The sequence below is a fragment of the Glycine max genome, chromosome 15, assembly GCF_000004515.6.
Source record: "Glycine max cultivar Williams 82 chromosome 15, Glycine_max_v4.0, whole genome shotgun sequence".
Taxonomy (NCBI): domain Eukaryota; kingdom Viridiplantae; phylum Streptophyta; class Magnoliopsida; order Fabales; family Fabaceae; genus Glycine; species Glycine max.
The window spans coordinates 44347320-44371946 of NC_038251.2; the positions used below are offsets into that span (position 1 = coordinate 44347320).

Genomic DNA, 24627 nt, shown 5'->3' on the forward strand with positions numbered 1-24627 from the left:
TAGGGACAGTTTCATTATGCTGCATGAAAAGTTGGGAGTTAATAATGGTTAACTGGTGGGAAGAATTGAGAGATTTCTGCAATGTAAAACCATTAAACTAAAAATAGGCCAATATCTATAGGGACAATTTCATTATGCTGTATGAAAAGTTGGGAGTTAATATTGATGCTACTTACTCTCGTCCGTTTTAAATATTCTTTTTCAAAAATGTTCATTTAACAGAAACATGATTCCGTTCATAAAATACATATCAGTCTTGCAACTTCTTTCTTAATCCCAAGACGAAATTATTATTCGTGTTTCATTTTTGTCTTCACAGTCAGAATTTCAGTATTCGTGGGGTGAAACCTAGTTGGAAATTTAAGAGAAGCCGCATTAATTAGGAATAGACTAATTAAGCGAAGATCATATAAACTAATTTTTTATAATAAAAAAAATCAGCATAAACTCATGTTGGTTGCCTAAGGTTAACCTTGAACGTTCAAGGTTGTGATATGAAATTCATCATTCTAAAATTAAAATTTGGATAAGCAATTTAATCGCTTCTTTTATTGAATAAGTGTGAACAGTGTTTATGTATAAGTTGTTTTTATAATAAAAAAGACGATAAGATTTTGTATAATTTTAAGCTGTTTTTATATAAGTTATTTTAGGGAACTATAGAAATAAGTTAAAATCAGTTTTATAGACATATTTACACAAGTGTTTATGTTATAAGATAAATTCAAAAAAGTTTTAAAAAGTTTCTTTCAAACACAAGCAACACTTTTTTTTACTAAAGGTCTTACCACCAACAAGAGCTAGCAGCATTGGTATTAAATATATTAAATTTTTTATCAAAAAAGATAAAATTCACTTTAATAACCTCTACATCTCAAGAGTTGGTTTCATAGATTGTGATTATTAAAATATCTTACTTTCAAAAAAAAAAAAAAAGAAACAAAGTTTTTATTTGTCCTTCACGAGAAAACATATTTTTAAGGTGATATTCTAGAGTTAATTTAAAATTTCATTTAATTATTTTTTGTAATTTTATATCAATTTATTATTTAAAATTTAAATATTATTTATTCGATTATGTGTCCATATTGATTAAACTAATAAGTCAAGAACCCCTTTTTTTATTGGTTGAAAAATGACTAACTTTGTTTAAAACTTATAGTCTCACAAGTTTCTTTATGCTGTGTTAAATTAAAATTAAAATTTTCTCTTCATATGTGTTACTTTTTAACGTCAACTTTTATAAATGATGAACCAAGAACTAATCTTAACCCTGGCATATGAACGAAAAACGACGCCGTCGAACAAGCGCGTGTCACACACACTCCATTTCTTTCATCGTAATAAACCAGTTCCCCTGCCGCAATGGAAGAAGAACAATAAGAATCAAAAGCAGAACAGAACCAAGCGAGTTGTTGTGACTGACTCAGTGAGCGAGCGAGCAACCGAGTTACTCATGGCGAACGCGGCGCTTCGGAACGTGAAGGTGCTCCCGAACTCGGCAAATATGGAGGAAGCTCGTCACCGAGTCTTCCAATTCTTCAGAACGGCTTGCAGATCGTTACCCTCCGTCATGGAAATCTACAACCTCTACGACGTCGTTTCCGTCTCCGAACTCCGCTCCTCTGTCTCCTCCCAGATCCGTAAGAACATCCACGTCACCGATCCCAAAGTAATCATTTTTCGTTTTTTTTTTTTTCTAATTTGGTTTGGAATGTTTTCTTATTCATAGGTTTAATTGTTTCCGGCTTAGGACAGTGTTGGGGGATTGTTGTTTTACTTATTCATTCGCCGCCACTATATTGTTAGAAGATAGTGGATTTGATTCTATTCAGTGTAATTACGAAAATTAATTGCAAAATTTGTTGAGGAATTGATGAAAGAAACTAAAATATGTGAAAACTTGTGACTTTGAGTGGAAATGAAAATAAAAATAGAAAACGTTGTTGGCGTGGTACTTGATAAGAGAAGCGTGATTCTGTTTGCAGTATTATGTTTCCCACTTTAGTGTTAGAAGATAGTGGATTGATTTTATTCAGTCCTCTTTTGAAATGCATTTCCGAAAATTAGGGCTGTTTTTGTTCTCTCGCTGTACCTAGAAAAATTAATTGCAAAGTTTGTAGAGGAATTGATGGGAAAAAAAACAAAATATGTGAGAATTTGTGATTGTTATTGGACATGAAAATGAAAATAGAAAACATGTTGTTGGCGTGGTACTTGATAAGAGAAACCTGATTCTGATTCTGTTCTGACTGTTCTCCAATATTGTGTTTCTTCTGATATGATTAAATTTTCTTGTTGTATGTGGAAGCATTGCAATCGTTGATTCATAGCCTCCTAATTGTGCTTTCAAACATCATAGGTTAAAAATTGAATTGATAGTTTGTTGTGCAATAGGGTGTCCATTTAATGATTTGAAATTGAATTTGGCGTCGACTTGCTTGATTGAAGTCAAGAGGAATTCTAAAAGAAAGGATTTTGACTTATTTGAATGGAAATCTCATGGTGAATAATATCCCTATTGATAATTTGCTTTTCAATTGAGCCTAATGGTATTGTTTTGTTGTGTGATCCATGTAGCTGAATTCACCTAGTGGGATAAGGTTAATTGTTGTTGTATGTTAATGGATATCTGGTAAAGATTTTTGTTGCCTATTGTCAATGGAGTACCTTGAACCTATGTTTGTCTTTTCTTCTGGAAGCTGAAACATGCTGTATGAAAATTCTTGTGCAGGTTATTTAGTATTTGTCACTCGTTGAATTTGCCTTGCAAGAGTGAGTTCTACTATGGGTTTGTTTTAAGATGATGCCAGAAGGCATTTAAAGCCTCTAGATTGTGTTTAGTGGAATGGTTTTTACTTCGTAAGTTGTGGGCGCATTGCTTGATTAAAACACTAGGGCAGCGGGGACAGTTTTCTAATGGGTAGTTAAGCTTATCAAATTTTCCCTTCTAATAATTTTTGTATTCCAAGACTTTTGGTTTGGTATGTATGATTTCCTAGTCTTGGAAATTAGTGGTATAATTTTCAAGGGGATACCTGTGACTCGATTGGTGAAATAGGATCTCTCTTCAAAAAAGCATGTTTTTTTTACCATTGCAAAAAGAAAAGATTTTGTTGCGAATGAACAAGATATCGAGAAATTGTCCATACGTAAAATCATAATTATTGATACAGGCCTTTTCCACGTAAAAAGAGAATCTTTTGTTACAATAGAAGCAGAAGTGATATTGATTATTCAAGAATCGAAGTCAATTTTCTTTATACATTTACATAATATATGGCATAATAGAGCCTGCGATTCTTTGATTTGATGTCTAGTCAAATTTCAAGGTGGAAGTTATAGTTTTGAATTTATCCATGTTAGGATGGGAAAATGTGAAAAAAAGTTGGATATGTTTTGCTGATATGTGGGTCCTAAAGCTGGCTACCCTGAATATGTTGATTCAACCATATTGGGTGTTATTAGTTGGCAACCTGTAAATAAGTTGCCGTAGTGCATTGCCAGATGCTTTTGAGTGGCGTGTTTTAGTTGGAAAATAATCATTTCTTGATAATGTTATTATCTTTTATTTGTGTCATGCATAATTTTGCCATGCTTCTACTGTTCTATAAATTGAATTTATTTTCTTTTTGTACAACACCCTATATCTTTTTAAATATTTTATGCCTACTTCGTAACAACTTAGTTACTGTCTGGATTTGTCTGAAGACATGTCTGATTCCTTCTTTGATCCATAGACATGATGAAACTTTCTAGCATGAATTCATGATTTTCTGTACTTGGGCTCAGTGCCTCTTCCCTTCAATGCGAAAACCATAATATAGTTCTACCTGAACATGTAGTTTATCTTTAAATTTGGTTCAGTACGTCACAGATGTAATGCATCAAGACAAATAATATTTTCAAAGACTTTGACAATGATGATTCAGTAAAAATAAAAGAATTATATATAAGAAAGATTTTTTGAATATCACTAATATTTGTCGACATTCAGGTGATCGATATGCTGCTTTTCAAGGGGATGGAAGAGCTGAAGAACGTCGTGGACCATTCAAAGCAGAGGCATCATATCATTGGTCAGTATGTAGTTGGTCAACAAGTACAGGATTCAGCCACAAAAGACCAGGGCACCTCTACTTTTCTGAAGAATTTCTATAACACCAATTACTTTTGAAGTTTGGTCATGAGCTGTGTCTGTTTCCTCATAAAGAATTATCTTAAACGTTTTGTATGTCAACACAAGATGAGATAATACCTTTGGTTTCAGATCAAACTGCTGTATTCATTTTTTCTGGCATAATTTAAGAAAGTGATGTTTGCTGATTGTTGTGCACATGTGCTCACTGCTGAAAATAGAATGGCGTACGTATCACTGTTTAACGTCATTGCAAATGAATATATTGGGGTAGCATGTTAGTGAAGTAGTAATATTGTATTTTGTGTAATGCCATGATATTAGGTCACTGCAATGTGCAAGTATTAGGGCCCGTATGAGTAAATTTATCTAAAAGTACTTTTAGGAGAAGAAAAAAAATAAAATAAGCTAGAGATGTGTTAATATGGGATTGAAAACAGTACATAAATGTATAGTACTAGTATATTACTTTGTGCACACGTTAATATCTAAATTTGTGATTATAATTAATTATCATAAAAAAATATGGCATCATATAATTAAAATGAATAAACAATCAATATATAAATTAGGATTAATAAATCTTGTGGTCCCTAGAGTTGTAATTTTTACTTTTAGTTTCTATTGAAATATCCTTTCTTGAATAGCACAACTGCACAAGACACAAACCACACTATTTACGCTTTTTCTCTCTCGCACTACACCAACAAATCGACACCTGCAAGTTGCAACATCATCCCAGCCAGGGACAGAACTAGGTAGAGAAAAATAAGGGCAATCGCCCCGGTTGAAACAAGATAGCCATAATATTTACAATTGAAAGAAAAGAAAAAAAGAAGCATTTGTCCTTTCTACATAGGCCAATTACCTTTAGTATTTGAATTAGTATTTCAGTGTTGGTGGTCAAACTGCAAGTGTTTTAAGTGTCATTAGGCATATGATTTTATTTTTCATTAAACTGAATTTCATATGCTAAATATTTGTCCCTAACAATTTTTTTCTGATTTCGTCCCTTCCAACCCCTCATGCCATTGAGCCATGCACGAATCCAACCATGAAGGCACAAACCACTAAACCTCTATTATGCATGGAACCAGCAACTCACAACCACACTTTATTTGTAGCAACTGCAACCATGATCCCACTGCAATCATCAACTTAGTTCACTAAACCCTTGCGAGGATGTTAGGAAAGAAAATTTGACTTAATAGAGGCCAAGGACAAAAAAAAAAGACTTAGGAAAGAAGAATTACATTTTTACATCATTAAAAATGCAAGAAGTTTAATACATAGATAAGATTTTCGTATCACTAAAAAAATACATAATTGTATTGAACACAAATAGTATACAAGAAAAGAAATCTATTAGATAAAGAAATAGACCATGGAACAATTCTGAGTTCTGCTTTGGCTCTTTCACCAAGCTAGTGCCCATTGCCAACCAATATTCTCCATATACGTTTCAAAAGAAAACCTGCTAAATAAGATCAGCACAATGTTATTTGCAATACACTAGGCCTGATTTTCTAGAATCAAGAGTATTTCTAACTGGTAATTACTATATTTGAAGGACTAATTTCATTTAAGAAAAACAGTAACAAATAATTAAGGAAAAAAAAGTAGCAAATAAGGAACCTACAACAGTAACAAAAAAAAAAACCGACTGTTAACAAAAACTAAATTAATATTTATATAAAAAAAAGTAACCTACAATTAAGGAGTGAGTGATGTTTCATACCGATGAAGTATGAAGATGTTCCCATTCATTTTCATTCTCATTATCAGAGCCTCCAACTCCAATTGCTTTGGGCCGTGACTCGGTATCAGTATCAGATATTTGAGCAAGGGATTCCAATTCAAAAACTTCCTTGCTACTACTACCAAACAAATTGAGCCCCCATGCTGAGGCACATACCAGGAAGACCCCACACTGTTTGATGCTCTCTTGATGGTGTTTATCACAAACCAAGCCATGGTAATCAAATTCAAATTTAAATGGTTTCTTGCAAAAAAGATCACACGTTTTGACACCCAAAAACAAACACAAAACATAAAGTGCATAAAGTTAAATTTGTGCAAAGTATGAAGTTGCGGTCCCAGCCAACCTGTTTGCCATCTTGATAGATAGAACACAAAACATCACCAAGGTATGATCCCTTAAAAAGAATGATGCAATAAACGAAACAGCACAAGTCAGATGATTGTGAGAGATAAGGAATAGTAATTGATCTCACTGCTCTACGAAACCAACACTCATCAGTGACATGGTCTCCTGGGAAGAGCAAATACCTTCCATCACAGTCCCTATTATCATGTATGTAGGTTATGTGGCTCTCTAACGTGTGTTCTAACACTAGCCGTTAGATGGTGGGAGCTTCGACAGAGACACGAGTTTCCTGCAATCATCTAAGTAAAGCTTTGTTAACAAAGAAAGGTTTTTTATATTTGCAGGAAAGCTCTCAATATTAGTTCCAATTAGCTCAAACTTTTTCAAAGACGATTAGTAGCCACAGTTATGAGGGATTGCTTGTAAGAATGACAGATTTGATGCATTGTGCTGTGTGCACCCAGAATGGTCTAGTATTGTAATGGATCACATTCCTGGATCATCTAATAACTTGTCAAGATTGTTACAACCTCAGAGAAAGAAAAATAAGCTTCCAATTACGCCAAATTGATGATGGCAGTGCGCATGTGGCGGTGTAAGATTAGTCCAAGCGTGTCATTTCCTCTGATGTCACTGAGAATTCCTTGAGAGATGTACAACCACTGAGGTACAGTATTTGGAGAGATTTTGAATGAACATTAAGGCTTTCGATCTCTCTGCAGCCATGTACATCCGAATGTGTTAGCTTGGGGACAAAGAACATTGATGGCGGCAACACACATATAGCTGTGCCAGATAAACCAAATGTGTCATTACCTTAGATATCACTGGGAAGTCCTTGAGAGATGAACAGCCTCTGAGGTCACAGAGAGATTTTTGAATGAACATCAAGTCTTTCAATTTCCCTGCTGCCACTTAAATACAAATATGTGAGCTTGGGAGAGTTAATATGGATGGGTGGAGCCGGCACAACCTTTTACAATAACAAAGAGAAACAGTTTCAAGTTTTTCTTTCTGCCTTTGATAAGTCCGGGATCTCAACTAGGTCTTGGGAGCCCCAAAGGCCAATACTCTTCAAATTTACAAGGTTCTGTAACAAAATAAATGTATCACATTGTTCACAAATGGTTAAATTCATAATTATGAGCCTTAACTTAAAGAGAAACCAATACATACATAAAAGCACATCATCCTAGGTATGGTCCTTGTGAGTGAACTTCACTTGGGACAACACAAGTCCAGTTATCTCTAAGGATTCTCTCTCACCTTTAAAAATTGAAAGAGAAATGTAGTATTATAGCCATATTCATACCTGAACCCGTCCCAAAGTTTTTTAAGTTTGCCATCCCACATGTGAATTTCTACAAGCTGTTCAGCACAAAAGTTAGACGACAAAGACTCAAGACAGAATCCGTCCCACTCAAGGTACCTTAATTTATAAGACAATGACTCGAGACCATTAGGAAGGTACACATTAAATTTTGTTTGGCCAACACGAATCATGGATTTTAAGAAATCTCGTGTTAGTCATTTTTGGGAAGGAATTAGAGCTCAAATATAGATTTAATTTACACAAAACTAAAGTTATGCCTTCAACAACATCAGTTCCCTGAAAAACAAAATTTAGAATAATAAATAGCAGCATTATCATACTAGCTACATTCTAAAATGATACATGTATTATAAAAAAGAAACAAATGATTCCACAACATACTCTGTTAAATTTCAAGACTTCATGCACTTCCTCCGGTTTCCATAATCGACTTCGTCTTCCAGGGTCATTGATGGATTCCTGATGAACAATTTCCTGACCCATTTGCTGTATCAATGTAAAACATTAAGGGGTTTCCTAGACTATCAATTATAGAAAATCATTAGGATTTTGAAACCTATAATTCTCACAAACAATCAATAAACAATAGATAATGATGCGTACCTTTTTCCATAGGAAGACTTGTACATTTCTCCATAGGAACTTTTCTCATGTGCACTTTGATTTCCTTGAAAGATGAGAGAAATAAGATTTCACTTCCTTAGGCCTTTCTTTTCTACCTCTCTCCGTATGAGTGAGAGAGAACACTTTTCTGATCAGGAAGGAGACCTTATTTCACGTTAGTGGGTATTAAGCCCCTTTTATAACCACTACTTCCATCAAGTAGCAGTTAGCTCTAAAAATTTCTCCTATTAAACACAATTACAATTTAGCCCTTAATCGTTAATTATTTACTTATTAGTCCCTACATAAGTCACATGTCTTTCACATGAGACATTAATTCTAACAATCAGATCATGTATTTCTATCTTATTGAAATCTGAAATTGTTATGAAAGCTTTATCCAAAAGAACTTCTATCCCAGATACAACGAAGAATTCACAAGCTTCCAGAATACTTGTTACCCAATCTCTTCCTTCACTATTGAAGAAGCATGCAATGTGTAAAAAGATGTCCTTTTGAGAATTATCTAAGTCATCATACCTTAATTTTAATATGTCATGAATTTTTGTATTTAGAATATTTTGGAGTTTTGTCAATTCACTTTTCCATGCCTCTTTACTTCTTGAACGAAGATTTGAACCCAGAACTTTTAAAGCCAAAGGAATACCTTCGCAATAAGAAATTGCACTTCCTGATAGATCTTCATATCCAATTTTAGGTTGTTTTTCTCCAAAAATTGTCAAACAGAAAAATTGAAGGGAGTAATGAAAACTCGATTCCTTGACCTTGTATACTTCATCAACTTGACTAAAACTTTGCTTATTTCAACTTGTAGCAATGACTCTACTTCCAGGTCCCAGGAAATCATAATCTTTAGTTAAACATTCGAATTGCTCTGAGGTAGCCACATCATCCAACACAATGAAACCCTTTTTACGTCAAAGCCTATTCATGACAAAACGGGGTGCCAAAAAGGGTGCATCAAAACAATTATTTCTATTCTCTAACAACTCTGAAAAAAGTTTATCACGTAAAGCTTCAAGTCCATGCTTGTTTGATTTTTCCCTTACATTTGCTATAAAGCAACCACCTTCAAATTCATGAGACAGTTTGGCAAAGAAAGCAGTAGCAAGGGCAGTCTTGCCTATGCCACCTATGCCCAATATTCCAAGGGTTCTAACTTCATTTGACCCAATTTTTAGTGATGATTCAATCTGTTCATAATTGTCCTCAATTCCAACCAGTCCTTCCAGTTTGTTTGGGTATCTTGGAGTCAGTTTTTGCAAAACATCCCCAACAATGTTCTTAAGGAATTCAGATTCAATCGTACCATATGAAAAGGGGGAAAATGAAATAAATGATGTATTGTAAGTCTAAAAAATTCAAAAGAAAAAGAAAATAGAAGTACACAAATGATTGATTATACATAATCTAGAAACAATATGGTATTGTAGTAGAGAAAAACAAGGGAAAAAAAGGACTAGGAAAGGAAAATCCAATGTCTTAGAGCAGATAATCTATGTCTCTTTTTCTACTCAACGAAATACATTGCAAACTACATGAAAGTTGTTATACTACAAAAAAAAAAATGCTCAAATGCATGTAATAGTAGCAAGTAAACACATAGATATGTTACAAGAAAAATCAGGAGTAATGGAGATATCAACATTGAAAATTTATATTTTTGTTATTTATGACAAAATAAATTTGAAATCATTTTCATAAGTAAACTTCACAGAAGATGAGTAAACTAGAATAAATTATTGTTGCTTATTTGTACATGCTACTTCGATGTGTATAATATACTCAGAGTATTGTTGTTCACATAAACCAAGTGAGACCTAGGACAGAGAAGAAAAGGAACTTTTTTTGTTAATTAGTTATTTCGTATGTATTTCTTATTTGGTCATTTATTCAATTATAAGTGAAAAGAAATATTTTTAACTTACACAATTTTTTAACTCAACGCTCTTAACTTGATAGTTTTCACTTGTTATAACTTTCGATATTTTATTTATGCTTAAATAGATTTTCTAGTACATAACTCAACATTTACCTTGTTTTTAATCCATATAAGTGTTTACATATTGAATGTACATAGTTTAAGTGAAACAAATTCCCCGAGGATACGATACTCGATCTTACCGTTTTATACTATTTGTGCGAATCGGTACACTTGTCGACTTTCGAACACTAACATAAAAATATAACTAGATGTTGATCTTCGTGAATCAACGCAACCAGCAAAATCTGAATCGGAGTAGCCAATCACTTTCAGACAATCAATTTGTCTGTACATGAGCATGTAATCCTTTGTCCCTTGAAGATATCTCATCACTTTCTTTGCAACTTTTCAGTGGTTAATACCTGGATTACTCTGATATCTTCCCAAAACTCCAATGCAATGTTAGGTCTGGTGCAAATATGAGCATAAATAAGCTTCCAACAACTGAAGCATATGGAGTATTCTTCATGTGTTCCCGGTCAAAATCATTTTTCGGGCACTGACTCAAAACGATTTTGTCACCCTTCACAATGGAAGCTATACTTGGTGAACAATCTTTCATGTTAAATCTCTCTAAAACTTTGTTAATATAAGTCTCTTGAGACAAAGACAAAATGCCTCGAGATCTTTCCTTATGGATCTTAATGCCAATTACATAAGGTGCCTCTCCCATATCCTTCATATCAAAGTTCTTCGAGAGAAATTGTTTCACCTCATATAGCAAACCCTTATCATTAGTTGCAAGCAAAATGTCATCCACGTATAACACAAGAAAGAAAATCTTACTCCCATTGACCTTTTGGTGATCCATGATGTTCTCTTCAAATCCAAATGAGGTGATGACATCATGAAACTTCAGATACCATTGGCGGGAGGCTTGTTTCAAGCAATAGTAGATTTATTAAGCTTGCAAACTAAGTGCTCATCTTTAGTAGAGGAGAATCCTTCAGGCTGTTTCATGTAAACCTCTTCCTCTAGATGACCATTAAGGAATGTCGTTTTCACATCCATTTGATGTAACTCAAAGTCAAAATGAGCTACTAATGCCATAATAACTCGAAAAGAATCTTTCTTAGATACAGGAGAAAAAGTCTATGTGTAATCAATTCCTTCTCTTTGAGTGAACCCTTTGGCAATAAGTCTTTCCTTATGTCTCTCAATGTTGCCTATGAGTCTTTCTCGATTTTAAAAATCCATCTACATCCAATGACTTTTACACCACTAGGCAATTGTACGAGATCCCAGACTTGGTTAAACGCCATAGAATCCATCTCATCTTTCATGGCATTGTGCCACAAGTTTGATTCTTTAGAACTCGTGGCCTGTGAAAATGTTTCAGGATCATTTGTAGCTCCAATGTTGTAGTCCGATTCTTGCAGGTACACTACATAATCACTAGGAATTGCTGACCTTTTTGACTCTAGTAGATCTTCTTAATGTTACCTTATCACTTCCTTGAGGAACTTGTTGCTCAACCGGTTTTTCAATAGGTTGTTCAACATTATCTTGATATTCCTCATCAATAACTTGATTTGTATGATTGTTTCCAATAATTTGTGGATTTTCAATCATGATTATCTAACACCTGTTTGTACTTGAGGGGTGTGAATGACAACCAATCTATCACTTGAGCTAGATGGTTAAGCTTTATAGTGATCCTTTTCAAAAGCAATGTCCTGAAATTGATCACTCACACTAATCAAGTCATTCTCAAGAAATTTTGTATTTCTTGATTCCACAATCCTAGTGCTATGTGATGGACAATAGAATCTATACCCTTTGAACTTTTCAGCATATCCAATGAAATATTCACTAATAGTCCTAGGGTCTAGTTTCTTCTCTTGTGGGTTATAAACACTCACTTCAGATGGGCATCCCCAAACACGTATATGTCACAAACTCAGTTTCTAACCTTTTAATAACTTGAAAGGTGTCTTTAAGACAACCTTGATTGGAACTCGATTTAATGTATACATAGTCGTCTTTAATGCTTCAATCCACAAGAATTAAGGAGGTTTTCTATTACTTCTCATACTTCTTACCATGTCCATTAAAGTTCGGTTTCTTCTTTTTGCCACACCATTCTGATCCGGAGAACCAAGCATAGTGTACTGGGCAAAAATCTTATGTTTCTGAAGAAACTTCGCAAATAGACCAAGTGCTTGTCCATTCTCCGCGTATCTACCATAGTACTCTCCACCTTGATCAGATCTCACGATCTTAATTTGCTTTCCACATTGTTTCTCGACTTCAGCCTTTAAATTTTTAAAGGCATCCAAAGCTTCATCCTTAGTACCAAGTAAGTAGAGATACATATATCGTGAATAATCGTCTATAAAGGTGATAAAGTATTTTGGACTACTTGCATCCATATCTAGACAACAAATATTTGTATGTATGATTTCTAATAGGTTTGAGCTCCTCTTTGCACCCTTTTTTACACTTGTTAGTTTGCTTACCCTTAATACAATCCACACAAGTCTCGAAATCAGCAAAATCCAAAGTACTAAGTACTCCTTCATTTACCAATCTCTTAATTCTCTCGATAAAGATGTGTCCTAATCTATGGTGCCACAACATAGAGGATTCCTCATTCACAACACATTGTTTAACCCCAGCGGTAACATGCATAGAATTATAAGCAGCATCATTTTGCAATTCAATATAGTAAAGACCATAGAGTAATGCACCAAAACCAATAATTCTAGATTTATTAATTAAAGTAAAACCGGAATCCAAAAAATTAAAAGAAAAACCCAATGGCGCAAGTCTCGATATAGAAATCAAATTCTTAGAAAAACTTGGAACATAAAAAGTCTTTTCTAAACATAAAATGAAACCGCTGCTTAAAACCAAATTGCACGTCCCAATGGACTCTACATGTGAGCTCATCTTGCCTCCTAAATAGATGTGTTGCTCACTTCCTACTGGCCTGCTTAGGTTTTCCATACCCTGCAAGGTATTAGAAACATGGATTGTAGAACCAGAATCAATCCACCATGTGTTATGATTAATACTAACCATATTAGATTCATAACAAACAAAAGAAAATGGAGTATCTTTCTTGTCCATCCAGCTCTTAAACTTTAAGCAGTCTTTCTTCATGTGCCCTTTCTTCTTGTAAAAGAAACACTTGGAATCTTTCTTTATGACTGGTTGAGCAGGAATCTTGCTCTTGTTTTTGTATTGATCCCCATTCTTTTTTCCATGAACGATTAAGTTCACCCTTTCGCCCTCTTCCATAATTAACCTTTCCTCTTCTTGAACACACATGATCATCAACTCATTAATTGACCATTTGTCTTTATGTGTGTTATAAGAGATTTTGAAAAGAGCATATTGCAAGGGTAGAGCACACAAAATATAGTGTACTAGGAAAGAATCAAACATGGTAACCTCCAAGGCTTTTAGTTGAGCCATTATATCCCTCATGCGCATGATGTGATCATGTACACCCCTTATCCCTTGGAGCTTTAAGGATGAGAACTGCATTATAAGGGTGCTGGCAAGGTCCTTGTCAGATGTAATAAACTGATCATCAATGGCCTTCAAAAGATCCTTGACTTTTTTATGCTGGTCGACGAAACTACAGATACTAGCAGATATATTAGTCTTTATGAATATTACTGTGACACCCTCTACCCCGACATATAAATAAATAAAATATATAAAAAATATCGATAACCAAATTCACACGGGTAAAAGGTTCACATTCACTTCACTATTATCAATTAAAACTTATTACAAATATATTCGACTCGAAACAAGGCCGTCAAAATTTACAAAAATATTTTGTTAAATCGGTGAGATAAAATAAAATAGACTAACATTATGCAATTAATATAAAACTTATGCCCCACTGTCACATCCTATCAGAGCATTGTGTCTCGACGTCCTTCAGCACAAGGTTCCTTTAAGTACTTCACCTAGCCATTTGCTCCCCCGAACACAAGGTTCAAGATCATCACAGGATCCAAACACAAACAACAAATCGAGAGTGAGTTATCACATTCCTAACTACTAGAGAGAAACAAAACAACATATAGTAGCCAAATACAATTTACTTAGCATATCTCACATTATTTCATCACTTTGTCATTCAAAATTCACTTTTCATCCATCAATCACACTTTTCAATCATCAATCACATTACACAAGAATCACACGTTCTGGTCAAGACATAATAACACCTCAATTTCATAATAAACAATTAGCAAGCGCATGAGACAATTATGCTAAGACTCAAGCCTACATGCAATATGGTACCATGTTAGTGAAAAACCACCCTGGGGCGCTTAGGAGTACATAACAAGACACACCACACAATGGGTTTGTCAGGTCACTCTCACTAAGTAAGATCATAGGGAGACCAGTCAGGGTCACGATGTTTTGCGAGAATGCTTCAACCATATGGGATCAGCATAGGCTTAAAGGAGCACTCAAACCCGGTCACCCCCAAGGCCTACACTCCGAAAAGTTCGTCAGGGACTCTCCCTCCTGATTCAGGTCCAACCCCTAAAATCATTTTAGCACACAGACACTGCTCGTGAATTATACAATACCCATGACCTCACACTCGTGTGTTAAACACGTACAACATATTGCGCTACAATTTAACACTGGTTCCTAAATAGGAACCTACATTTTCTCTTTAACACTGCGCATTTACACTTTTCTCAAGATAACACTGGTCAGATTATTGTACAATTCACAGCTTACAACACAAATAATGTCACATCAAGAGTTAATCACACACTTATTCACAACCAAAACTCATTCACAATTTCACATCTCATAATGTCACAATTCACCATCACATGTTTTCACGTATCTCACAATTCAATACATGTTCTACTTTACACTTTTACTCAATCTCAATAACAATATTATAATCTCAAGGCAACATATTATTCCATAATTGATCACATATTTCATTTATAAACACTGCTCATGAATTATACAATACCACAACCTCACACTCATGTTTCAAACATGTTTAACACAATTGCGCTACAATTTAACATTGGTTCCTAACTAGGAACCTACACTTTCTCTTTAACACTGTGCATAAACACTGGTCGGGTTATTGTATAATTCATAGCTCACGATATAATTAATGTAACATCAAGTGTTAACACATCCACTTATTCACAATCGAATATCATGTCCACACTTTAACATCTCATAACATCACATCAACCATCTCATAACATTTCCAATGATATTCATAAGGTACAACATATACATGTTCATGAAATTTAATCATAATATTCTCAAACTCCAACACTTAATAATTTTTGGAATCATACTATAACACTCTACAATATTATTTACATAAATTATTAATATAAATAACTACCTCTATATCTATAAACTAGCATACATCATATTGAATCACAAATTTCAAAGTAAGCTTTCAATGCACAAATTCTAAATAATTATATGAACACTTTGGTCAGTTTCAATTATGATATTAATTTTTTTAAAATTATATATAAAAACCTAAACAGCAAGAAAAAGAAGAAATACAAAATCAATATCTCTCTCTAAATTTCTACTTACTTTATTTCATCAATTCATATTAATTAGAAAAAGTACTCGATTTATAGGGTTCACGCTCAACACAATAGCATATCAATTTCACAAAAATTGGTCTGTCAAACATATATAATTCACTGTAATAATTATAAGGATAAAATGAAAATTGCAAAAACACCCCAAAACTCATTCCAATTGATATCTCTAAGGATCCCTACACATGTTCTCACTAATTCCCAATTGTGAATAACTCATCCCTTAACTCTAAGCGGGCCCACGTGTCTTTAGCCAGCGATAGCAGCATCTCTAGCGGTTCCCTGCGATTCCTCCAATTTTTTTCCTCTAACTGCTCCGATAGAGTTTCCAAACGTCAAAGAGACAGAGAAAGGATTGACGCCTCCACTTGTACTGTCATCATGCGATTTATTTTTCTCCCTCCACAAATATTTTCTCACAAATCCCAACGGTGAAAGCGTGCTAAACTGAATTTCTAAGAACATATCCAAATTTCATGAAAATCCAACGGTTAACGAAACCGGGATCGTAGTTTTTCCGAGACAGCTCTGGGTTTCTGCGGGAAAGGAAAATGCTACAATGTGAGGGGTATTTCTCTTAGCTCAGACATAATATCGAAATTCCCAACGGTAAGAATGCTTGGAATTTGGTTGAGAATGTGGTGCTCAAATTTCATGACGATCCAACGGTGAATGAGTCCGACATCGTCATTTTTCTGAGACAGGTTAGGTGGCCTACGGGAAAAAGAGAGGGTTTCGGGAGAAGAGAGAAAAAACGAAATTGTGAGGCAGAGGAGGCTGAGGAGTCAGTCTGAAAACTGACCTATCATGTTGATATTTATAGCTAGGGGCATTTTTGACCTATTATTTACTCTATTTATTTATTTGTTATTTATTATTTTATAAAAACAAACTTTATTTTATTCTCTATCAAACAAATAAATAAAATACCCTTTTTATTTTCTCTCAAATCATTATTTTAATTAATAATTATATCTCTTTATTTATTTATTTATAAAATCTCATCATTATTTTTAAAATTCTATTTATTTATAAATAACAATTCTTTTTAATCTAGTTTACAAAAATTGGGATGTTATAGTTACAGACAGACGATTAGATCTCTTCCACTTTTCATAAAGATCGACAACGTCTGGAGTGCTAGTTTCAGTAATGCCTGGAGGCTCATCTTTCCTAATAGCATAGTCAATATCCATCCAGCCTAAATGAAGGAGAATTCTCTGCCTCCAAACCTTATATTTGCCCCCCTTTCAATTCAGGATAATCACACTTAATATCATAAATGTTTGCAGATTGATTAACTACAAAGTTCAAGAATACATTCTCATTATTCATAATTTGAGACTCAATAAATCGTCATGTTTTACCAATGTAAAATATGTATTAGTTCATGAACCTAGTGACATACAACTTGCCTGTGGGCCGAAGTCGTACTCAATTAGATTCATACTTATGATAAAACTATCAAATTATGTTCTTTTTTTCAATTTCTGTGGGTAAATTAAGAAATATAACCTGATATTTTATCCTAATTAATCATGCAAACATAACAAAATTATTGTGGGTATATTTTATCACATTAAATATGATTAATCACAACCAATGTTTTTAAATGTATTTTTTTTATACTTAATATATAAACCTAATCAATTAAAGATGTTGTGGCTATTCTTTAATTAATTAAATCATATTAATCACTTAACATTAATTCTTAATAAGAGCTAAATATTTACATAATATTCTAAATAATGTAAATAAATTGAATAACATTGTATAAAAATATTCAAGATAACTTCACATGTATAAAATCATACACACAAAACTTCAAAAGTAAAGAAATAATATATGCATATGATTATCCAATATTTAAAACATATAAGCTCTTAACCATTAAATTTAATGTGCATAAATTATTTAGCTTAATATCGCATGCTTAAATACCAAAATAAACATACAATTAATCTTAATAAATAATTCAAACACACTAATATGTAAGTTTACGCTTTCAAAAAGTTGATGCTTTTAATATTTAGAATGTTAAACTCGCTTTCAAGAAGGAGAGGATCTAGAATCTTCTTTCCTTTTTATTTTAATATATAAAAGCTTACGCTTTCAACGGTGATGTATTGTACCTTATTCTAAAGGAGCATTACACTGTTCATCTTTATTCTCTACTTTTCTTTCCATATTGAACAGAACAGAACAACATTGCTCCATATAGTTCCAAAACAGAAGCAAGGCAAAGGCATTTTAACGCTCTGATACCAAATGTTAAATATATACATACTGATCTAAACATGCAAATGAATTCAAAGCCATATTCAGATCAAACAGCGGAAGCTAAAAAAAAGCACAAGCGTACCTCCAGTCATTGCAGATCAAACACGAAGCGGCACAAGCACGAACCCGAAGGCAGCTTTGTTTTTCCAGACCCTTACTCACTCAGAATAGATGATGTATTTTTTTGAATAGATAAGTAGGCTTGATGATATAAAACTGAGAGGACCTCATCCTATTTATAGAGTCTGCCCATCATAGATCTCAACCAATTTGTATCAGAATGTGTGTTTGAGGATAGAGACGTGAGTTTATTACTGAATGTGGCAGAGATAAGGGTTGAACGTTGGAGGAAAATGGACCAGATTCAGAAAATACATTCCTGAAAAAACTGCAACGGGAAAAACAGTCCAAAGAGAACGTGGATCTATCCGAAAATTCCATCAGAATACAGTCATGCAGATTGCAGTCATCAAAAATCAAACCAACATAATAGATATAATTCAGAAATCTAATAGCAGAAATTAGGTCTAAGTAAAAAGAGAATTTTAGACTACCAATCTGATGGCAATCAGAAGCTCTTACCCTTAAAACTATTGTCAGCTTAAGAAAGGCAAGCTTGGTCAATAATACAAATAATTAATAGAGATGAATGCCTTTAAGCACTTCAATGGAAAGTTCATGTTGACTCACACATAATATTTCAGTTAAAAAATAGATATTTTTCATTTTTTTGTGACTATGGTATGGACCAATTATGAAACTAATTCTAAGTCCAGGTTTAGTCACCACACAAGTTCATCGTTCTTTTTCGAGAATATAATTTGTAAAAATCAAACTTAACTCCTCTCCCACAAATTGAACTATTGTCAACTAATCTACTTTCTGAGGTAACACTCACATTCGTAACCCATTTTCTTTCAGATGAAACATGGGAAAACAATATGAAATCAAATCAGTCATATTCTTTCATCTTCTATTATTTGTTTACTCGGAAGAAAATTTGAAAATGATGAAAAAGAGCTTACACAGACCCAATCCAAGTTCTTTGAACAGAGAACACAAATTCTTTACATCAACACAAGAGATTCTTGGGTGCAACAGAGAATAAGTAGATAACAATTGCATTTTTATTTTATTTTTTGTTACAAGACAACAATTGTATATACAGTGCGTAGAAAAATATGAGATCAAAACCATGAAACTTTTCTCAAGAATGAAAGAAGAATTAGACAGGATGATGTAAATATATATACTGTTCATACCATGTAAAAAGTCTACACGTTATCATGAAAAAAATCTACGTTACGTCGTTACGTACGAACTTTCTAAGCAGACTCCTAGTGGGTCCCACATCCTCTAGCAATACGTTTCATGTCTCTTGACTTCGTGGGTTGGATGTGGACCATTGGATGAATCCACGGGCTGAAGATGAGATGACTTTAGGTTACTGTGATACCTAAAGTGTAGGCAATCTCTCTTGGCTTATGTGGGGTAGATTAATACAAAATTCTTCTAGCACATGATTCAAACTTTATTTTTTTTCCAGAGAATTTTGTTTCACTTACTAATCATCAATTTGGGTAAGAGATGTACGCAGGTGTGGACCATACTTGACATGCATGGTATCTTTGTAATAAGTCCTGCCCCTCTATAAGACAAGGTTGTTGTAAATTGTAATAGTTAAAAATAAAATAGAGATATTGTATGTAATTAATCTGAAAAAATCTCAGAACATGTTAGTATAATTTACTTATTATGAAATTCAAAACATTGAGCATACACAATATGGGGAATACAGGTGGATTATAGAACTAAGGGCGGATAAGAGGTTTGTCCATTGGGATTGGACATGGACCAGCCTCGACTGGGCCAGCAAAATGAAAAGAAAAACTTGTCCCATCTTATCATTAACCTGTGTAGGATTAAAGATCAGGTCCAGTACATGGCTAAAGCTAACCATCAAGTGGACAAAAAGTGGATTCCTCGTGAGGAGGGCAGGTATTGTCTTAACATGGATGAAGTTTTCAAAGGGCAAGTAGGTTAAAATTTAAAAGGTAAAAGTACTTTTGGTTCTTCAGTTTATCTTCAATTTCGAATTTGATTCTCCTATAATTTTATTCACAAATTTGGTCCCTCAATTTTATAAATCCCTGCAAAATTGGTCCTGGAAGCCTGATTTGAACGTTGACCGTTAACCTCACACGTTGACTGTCACGTGTCAATGCCACGTGTGACTGCCACGTGTCAATGCCACATGTCAATGTCTAAGTGGTTCCCTGTAAAGGCTTCATTTTTTGTAGGTAAAATTGCACTTTTGGTCCCCCAGTTTTACTCCAATTTCGATTTTGGTCCCCTTATAATTTAATTCACACATTTGATCCCCCAGTTTTATAAATCTCTTCATAAATTCAGTCAAATTTCATTACTGGAGAAATTGTATTTCAAATTTCAAACAAAAATATCATTGTCATACATAGGCCACTTAAGCAGTCGTATACACATAATATCGCATGGGAGAGCAAAAAAAGAAAAAAAAAGATGGAGTTATTACAAAACCTGTTAAAGTAAGAGATCTGAAAATTTCAGACCCAGGTTGGGATTCATGCGCCACTTTCCCAAGTTGAACAATCCTGGAAGTGGGAGAGAGACAAAGAGTGATTTTTCTCTGGGTTCCAAGTGAGAAAAAAACTTGCGATGAAAAGGAAGTGCGAGATTTATCAAGACCTATCATGTCTCTAGCACCAGTTGCTAAACCATTCAAAAGACCAATTTTACAGGAACAATTTATAAAGGGATTTATAAAACTGGGGGACCAAATGTGTGAATTAAACTAAATGGGGACCAAAATCGAAATTGGAGTAAAACAGAGGGACCAAAAGTATAATTTTATCTCAAAAAATGAAGCCTCTGTGGGGAACCACTCAGACGTTGACACGTGGCATTGACATGTGACAGTCACACGTGGCATTGACACGTGGCAGTTAACGTCTGAGGTTAACAGTTAACGTCCAAATCGGGCTTTCAGGACCAATTTTGCAGGGATTTATAAAACTGGGGGACCAAATTTGTGAATTAAATTATAGGAGGACCAAATCCGTAATTGGAGATAAAGTGGGGGACCAATTTTGCAATTTTGCCAAATTTAAAAAAGCCATCCTCCCTCCTTCTCATTTCTTCGTACGCAGCGCCTCCCTCATCTCCCTTCTTCGTTTCTCCTTCCCGCGCTGCCGTCATTCGTGCCACCAGTGACCACCAACACCGTCATCTTCGTCTTCTTTTTTAGCTGGTGTAAGTTTCTATCCACTATATTGCGTTGTGTGTTTGTTGCAGGGATTGGGGGAGATTGGGACAATCCATATAACACGTATTGATTGTCAATCCGTAGGAGTTATAAGGATTGACAATCCGTATAACTCATATGGATTTACACGTTATACGAACTATTAATTTGTATATTTATAATTCTTTTAATTTAATAATTAATAAAATAATAATTGAAATAGTTTTTAAAAAATTAAAAAAACAATTATTTTGTTGTAAATTTGTATTTTTAATAAAAAGAACTATTGTATATTTTGGATGTGTTTATATTTAATTAATTATATTTATTTTTTGAAGTTGTTTTTTAATAAATAATTTAACAAATTTTTTATTTGTAAATGAATGTATAAATATTATTGTTATTATTTTAATTTTAAAATACAAGTAATTTATCAATATTTTCTATTTAAGTAAATTTTTATTGATATAGTATTAAATATTTATAATAGTAGTGTTTGGAAGTATAAAATTAATATTTTTTCTTTTCTTTTAAAAAATTAAAAGTTATTGTCTTACTAATTTGTTAAAAAATGAAATAGTCATTTGTTAGAAATAAAAAGCAAAGTCGTACTCATAGTATTAAATATTTATATAAATCATGTTTGGAAGTATAAAATTAATATTTTTCTTTTAAAAAAATAAAATTCATTGTCTTATTAATTTGTTAAAAAATGAAATAGTCATTTGTTAGAAATAAAAATCAAAGTTGTACTTACATTTTGGTCATAAATTTAAGTTTAATAGAATTAGTTGTATCAAATCTAAATATTTGAAAAAAGAATTTGTATATTAATTTTTTAATATATAAAAGTAATAAATAAGTTATTTAAAAAAGAATAAATATATTATTTATGAATCATTAAATAGTTACTCAGAGGATTGGAATCAGAGGATTGGGTTGCGCTTTAGGCAAGGTTATAGGAAGAGCCTCAGGGAGAGAAGTTACTCCTGATGCAGATGAAGCCCCTTAGCGGCGAAGGAACACAACATCTGGATGTAAGCAACAAAAAGGTGCACCTGTTGCTGAGGATGTTCAGCATGTGAATCATGTAGTTGAAAAGGTCCATGAAGAGCCTGTAGAGGCACCTGCTGATGATGTAGTTACTGATGCTAAGGATTTTTCAGGAGGGTCCCACGATACATCAGTTTTGATGGACTATGTTCATCATGTGGCAGTGACAATTTGGAATGGAGAGGTATTTATACTTTGAAATAAATAATATTTTCATAATTATTTGTTATTATTGTTATAATGATTAAAAATTTATTTTCAGGAATTTCCTGAGTTGAAGTTGTCCTCCCACGGAAGGAAGGTAGAGAAATTTGGCAAGTTTGCTCCAGATATTGAAGGCTTAGTGGCTACCACAGGATTAAGTAATTTGATCGCATGTTCATTGGACACTGGTGATCGGGGACTTATCTCTACTTTTGCAGGGAGGTGGCATAAAGAAACTAGTAGTTTCCATCTGCCGGTAAGAGATAGGACTATCACCCTAGACGATGTGGTGTCGTTGCTACATCTTCCTATTATAGACGCCTTCCATAGCTTTGATGCTCTTTATGTGGACAATGTCGTGTTCCTCTTAGTTGAATTGCTTGAAGTGAGTTTTGAAGAGGCAAGAGCTGAGACAGTACAATGTCATGGGGCATATGTTTCGCAATCCTGGCTTCGAGACATATATCGGAGCAAATGTGACGCAACACAGTGGATTGTATTAGCTCGAGCATATTTTTTGCATCTGTTAAATTGCATACTCTTTCCTAACAAGAGTGTCACACACGTTCATGTGGTATTCTTGGACACGTTTTGTGACTTGACACAGAGTGGAAGCTACACATGGGGAGTTGCTGCTCTAGTCCATATGTATGACAATTTGAATGATGCGTCAAAGAGCAGTGCCAGACAACTTACATGATATATCACACTTTTACATATAATTTTAATTTTCTTTTTTAAAAAAAAATTGTTTTTTAGTTTATATTGAGTGTTGTTTTGATTGTTTTGTTGTTTTTAAAATATGTTCAATGTTGGATCTATGAGCAGTTTCCTTTTGTTGCTTCTTCTATTGTTGTTGAAGATTATAATGAGAGGGAAGGCACTATCAGTGTCAATGTATCGTAAGCATATGGATAGATTGAGGTATGATGTTGTGTGTTGGATTCCTTACGGTGACCACCGTGCATTTAGAGAATTTGAGTTGATCTCTTTATTTTCTAGACATATTGATCGAGGTCATACCCGAATCAAATAAACATTAAAAATACAGTATCTAGGAAGTGATCCTAGGTCGTCTCCCAATAAGCAATGGTCAACCAAACGTTCATAACAGATAGTAATAAAACAGTAACGAATTGGGGGGGGGGGGGGTTGTTTGTTTTTGTAAATTAAACAGCAAACAAATTTGAATTAGAAAATAACAGAATTAAAACATGTTGTTTCCCCTTGATTCACAAACAAGTCTCTTATCCTAGGTTACGTGAATTTATCCTTAATCAATTCAACCACTTAATCCAACCCTAAATTATATTACTAAGCGAAAATTAACATAAGGTTGTCATTATGTGATTAAGGAACACATACACCAATTAATCATGAACGAAACTGATCATTAAGCATGAACGTAAATTAAGCGCAAAGACAATTAATCAAGCACTAAGCATGCATGGATTAATAGCAACAAATACAGAGTAATTGGTGAAGAGGAAAAATTGATCAGAATTTAATAGTAATAACAAAACCTCAAAGAGAGTTGTGCTTGATCCTCAAGAGAAAACAACGCTGGAGACTTAGCCTTCCATTAATCAGTAGAAAACAAAATTGTAGATTGAAGCAGGAACGAAATTGCAGAAAATGAATTTTATTCTACGTGAACAGTGCGCATGAATAGTAAAAACTGGAATTCTAAAACCCTAGAATTATTCTCCTCTCCAAAAACTCTCCAAAAAAACTCCATAAATTAAAACCCTGGTGCTGTTATATAGGTCATCAGCCCCAAAACTTACAAATCTATTTTAAGTCCAAGCCCATAAACGAAATAAAATAAAATCTAGACAAGATAAGATAAGATTTGATGAAATAAAATCTGGACGAAATAAAATCTAGATGAAATAAAATCTGGATAAGATAAGATTTGATAAAGTAAAATTGTCTGCTCTCTTCAAGTCCAAAGCCCAATTCCGGATTCAAGCCCAATTGCTTATAATTCTCCTGAAATTAAATTAAAAACACAAAATTAGTCAAGTAGGCCCAAATGATAAAACTGCATA

At 33.7% G+C, this 24627-nt stretch overlaps 1 protein-coding gene across 2 annotated transcripts; it reads left to right on the plus strand.

Annotated features, from left to right (window-relative positions):
* The first annotated feature begins 1234 nt into the window (after window positions 1-1234).
* On the plus strand, window positions 1235-4420 carry LOC100499925 (uncharacterized). Of its 2 annotated transcripts, none has more exons than XM_041009412.1 (2): window positions 1235-1643; window positions 3998-4326. In XM_041009412.1, exons 1-2 carry the CDS (start codon window positions 1247-1249, stop codon window positions 4159-4161), a joined length of 561 nt encoding a protein of 186 aa, XP_040865346.1. In that variant the 5' UTR covers window positions 1235-1246; the 3' UTR covers window positions 4162-4326. The 2 variants fall into 2 exon arrangements, with proteins under 2 accessions (XP_040865346.1, NP_001238080.1); NM_001251151.2 differs by having other exon boundaries at window positions 1382-1672; window positions 3998-4420.
* Window positions 4421-24627: the final 20207 nt, after the last annotated feature.

Coding starts and splice junctions, on each gene's coding strand:
- LOC100499925 (XM_041009412.1), top strand. CDS start 1,247: ATGATGAACCAAGAACTAATCTTAACCCTGGCATATGAACGAAAAACG. Junction 1,644..3,997: donor CTCTGTCTCCTCCCAGATCC/GTAAGAACATCC, acceptor GTCGACATTCAG/GTGATCGATATGCTGCTTTT.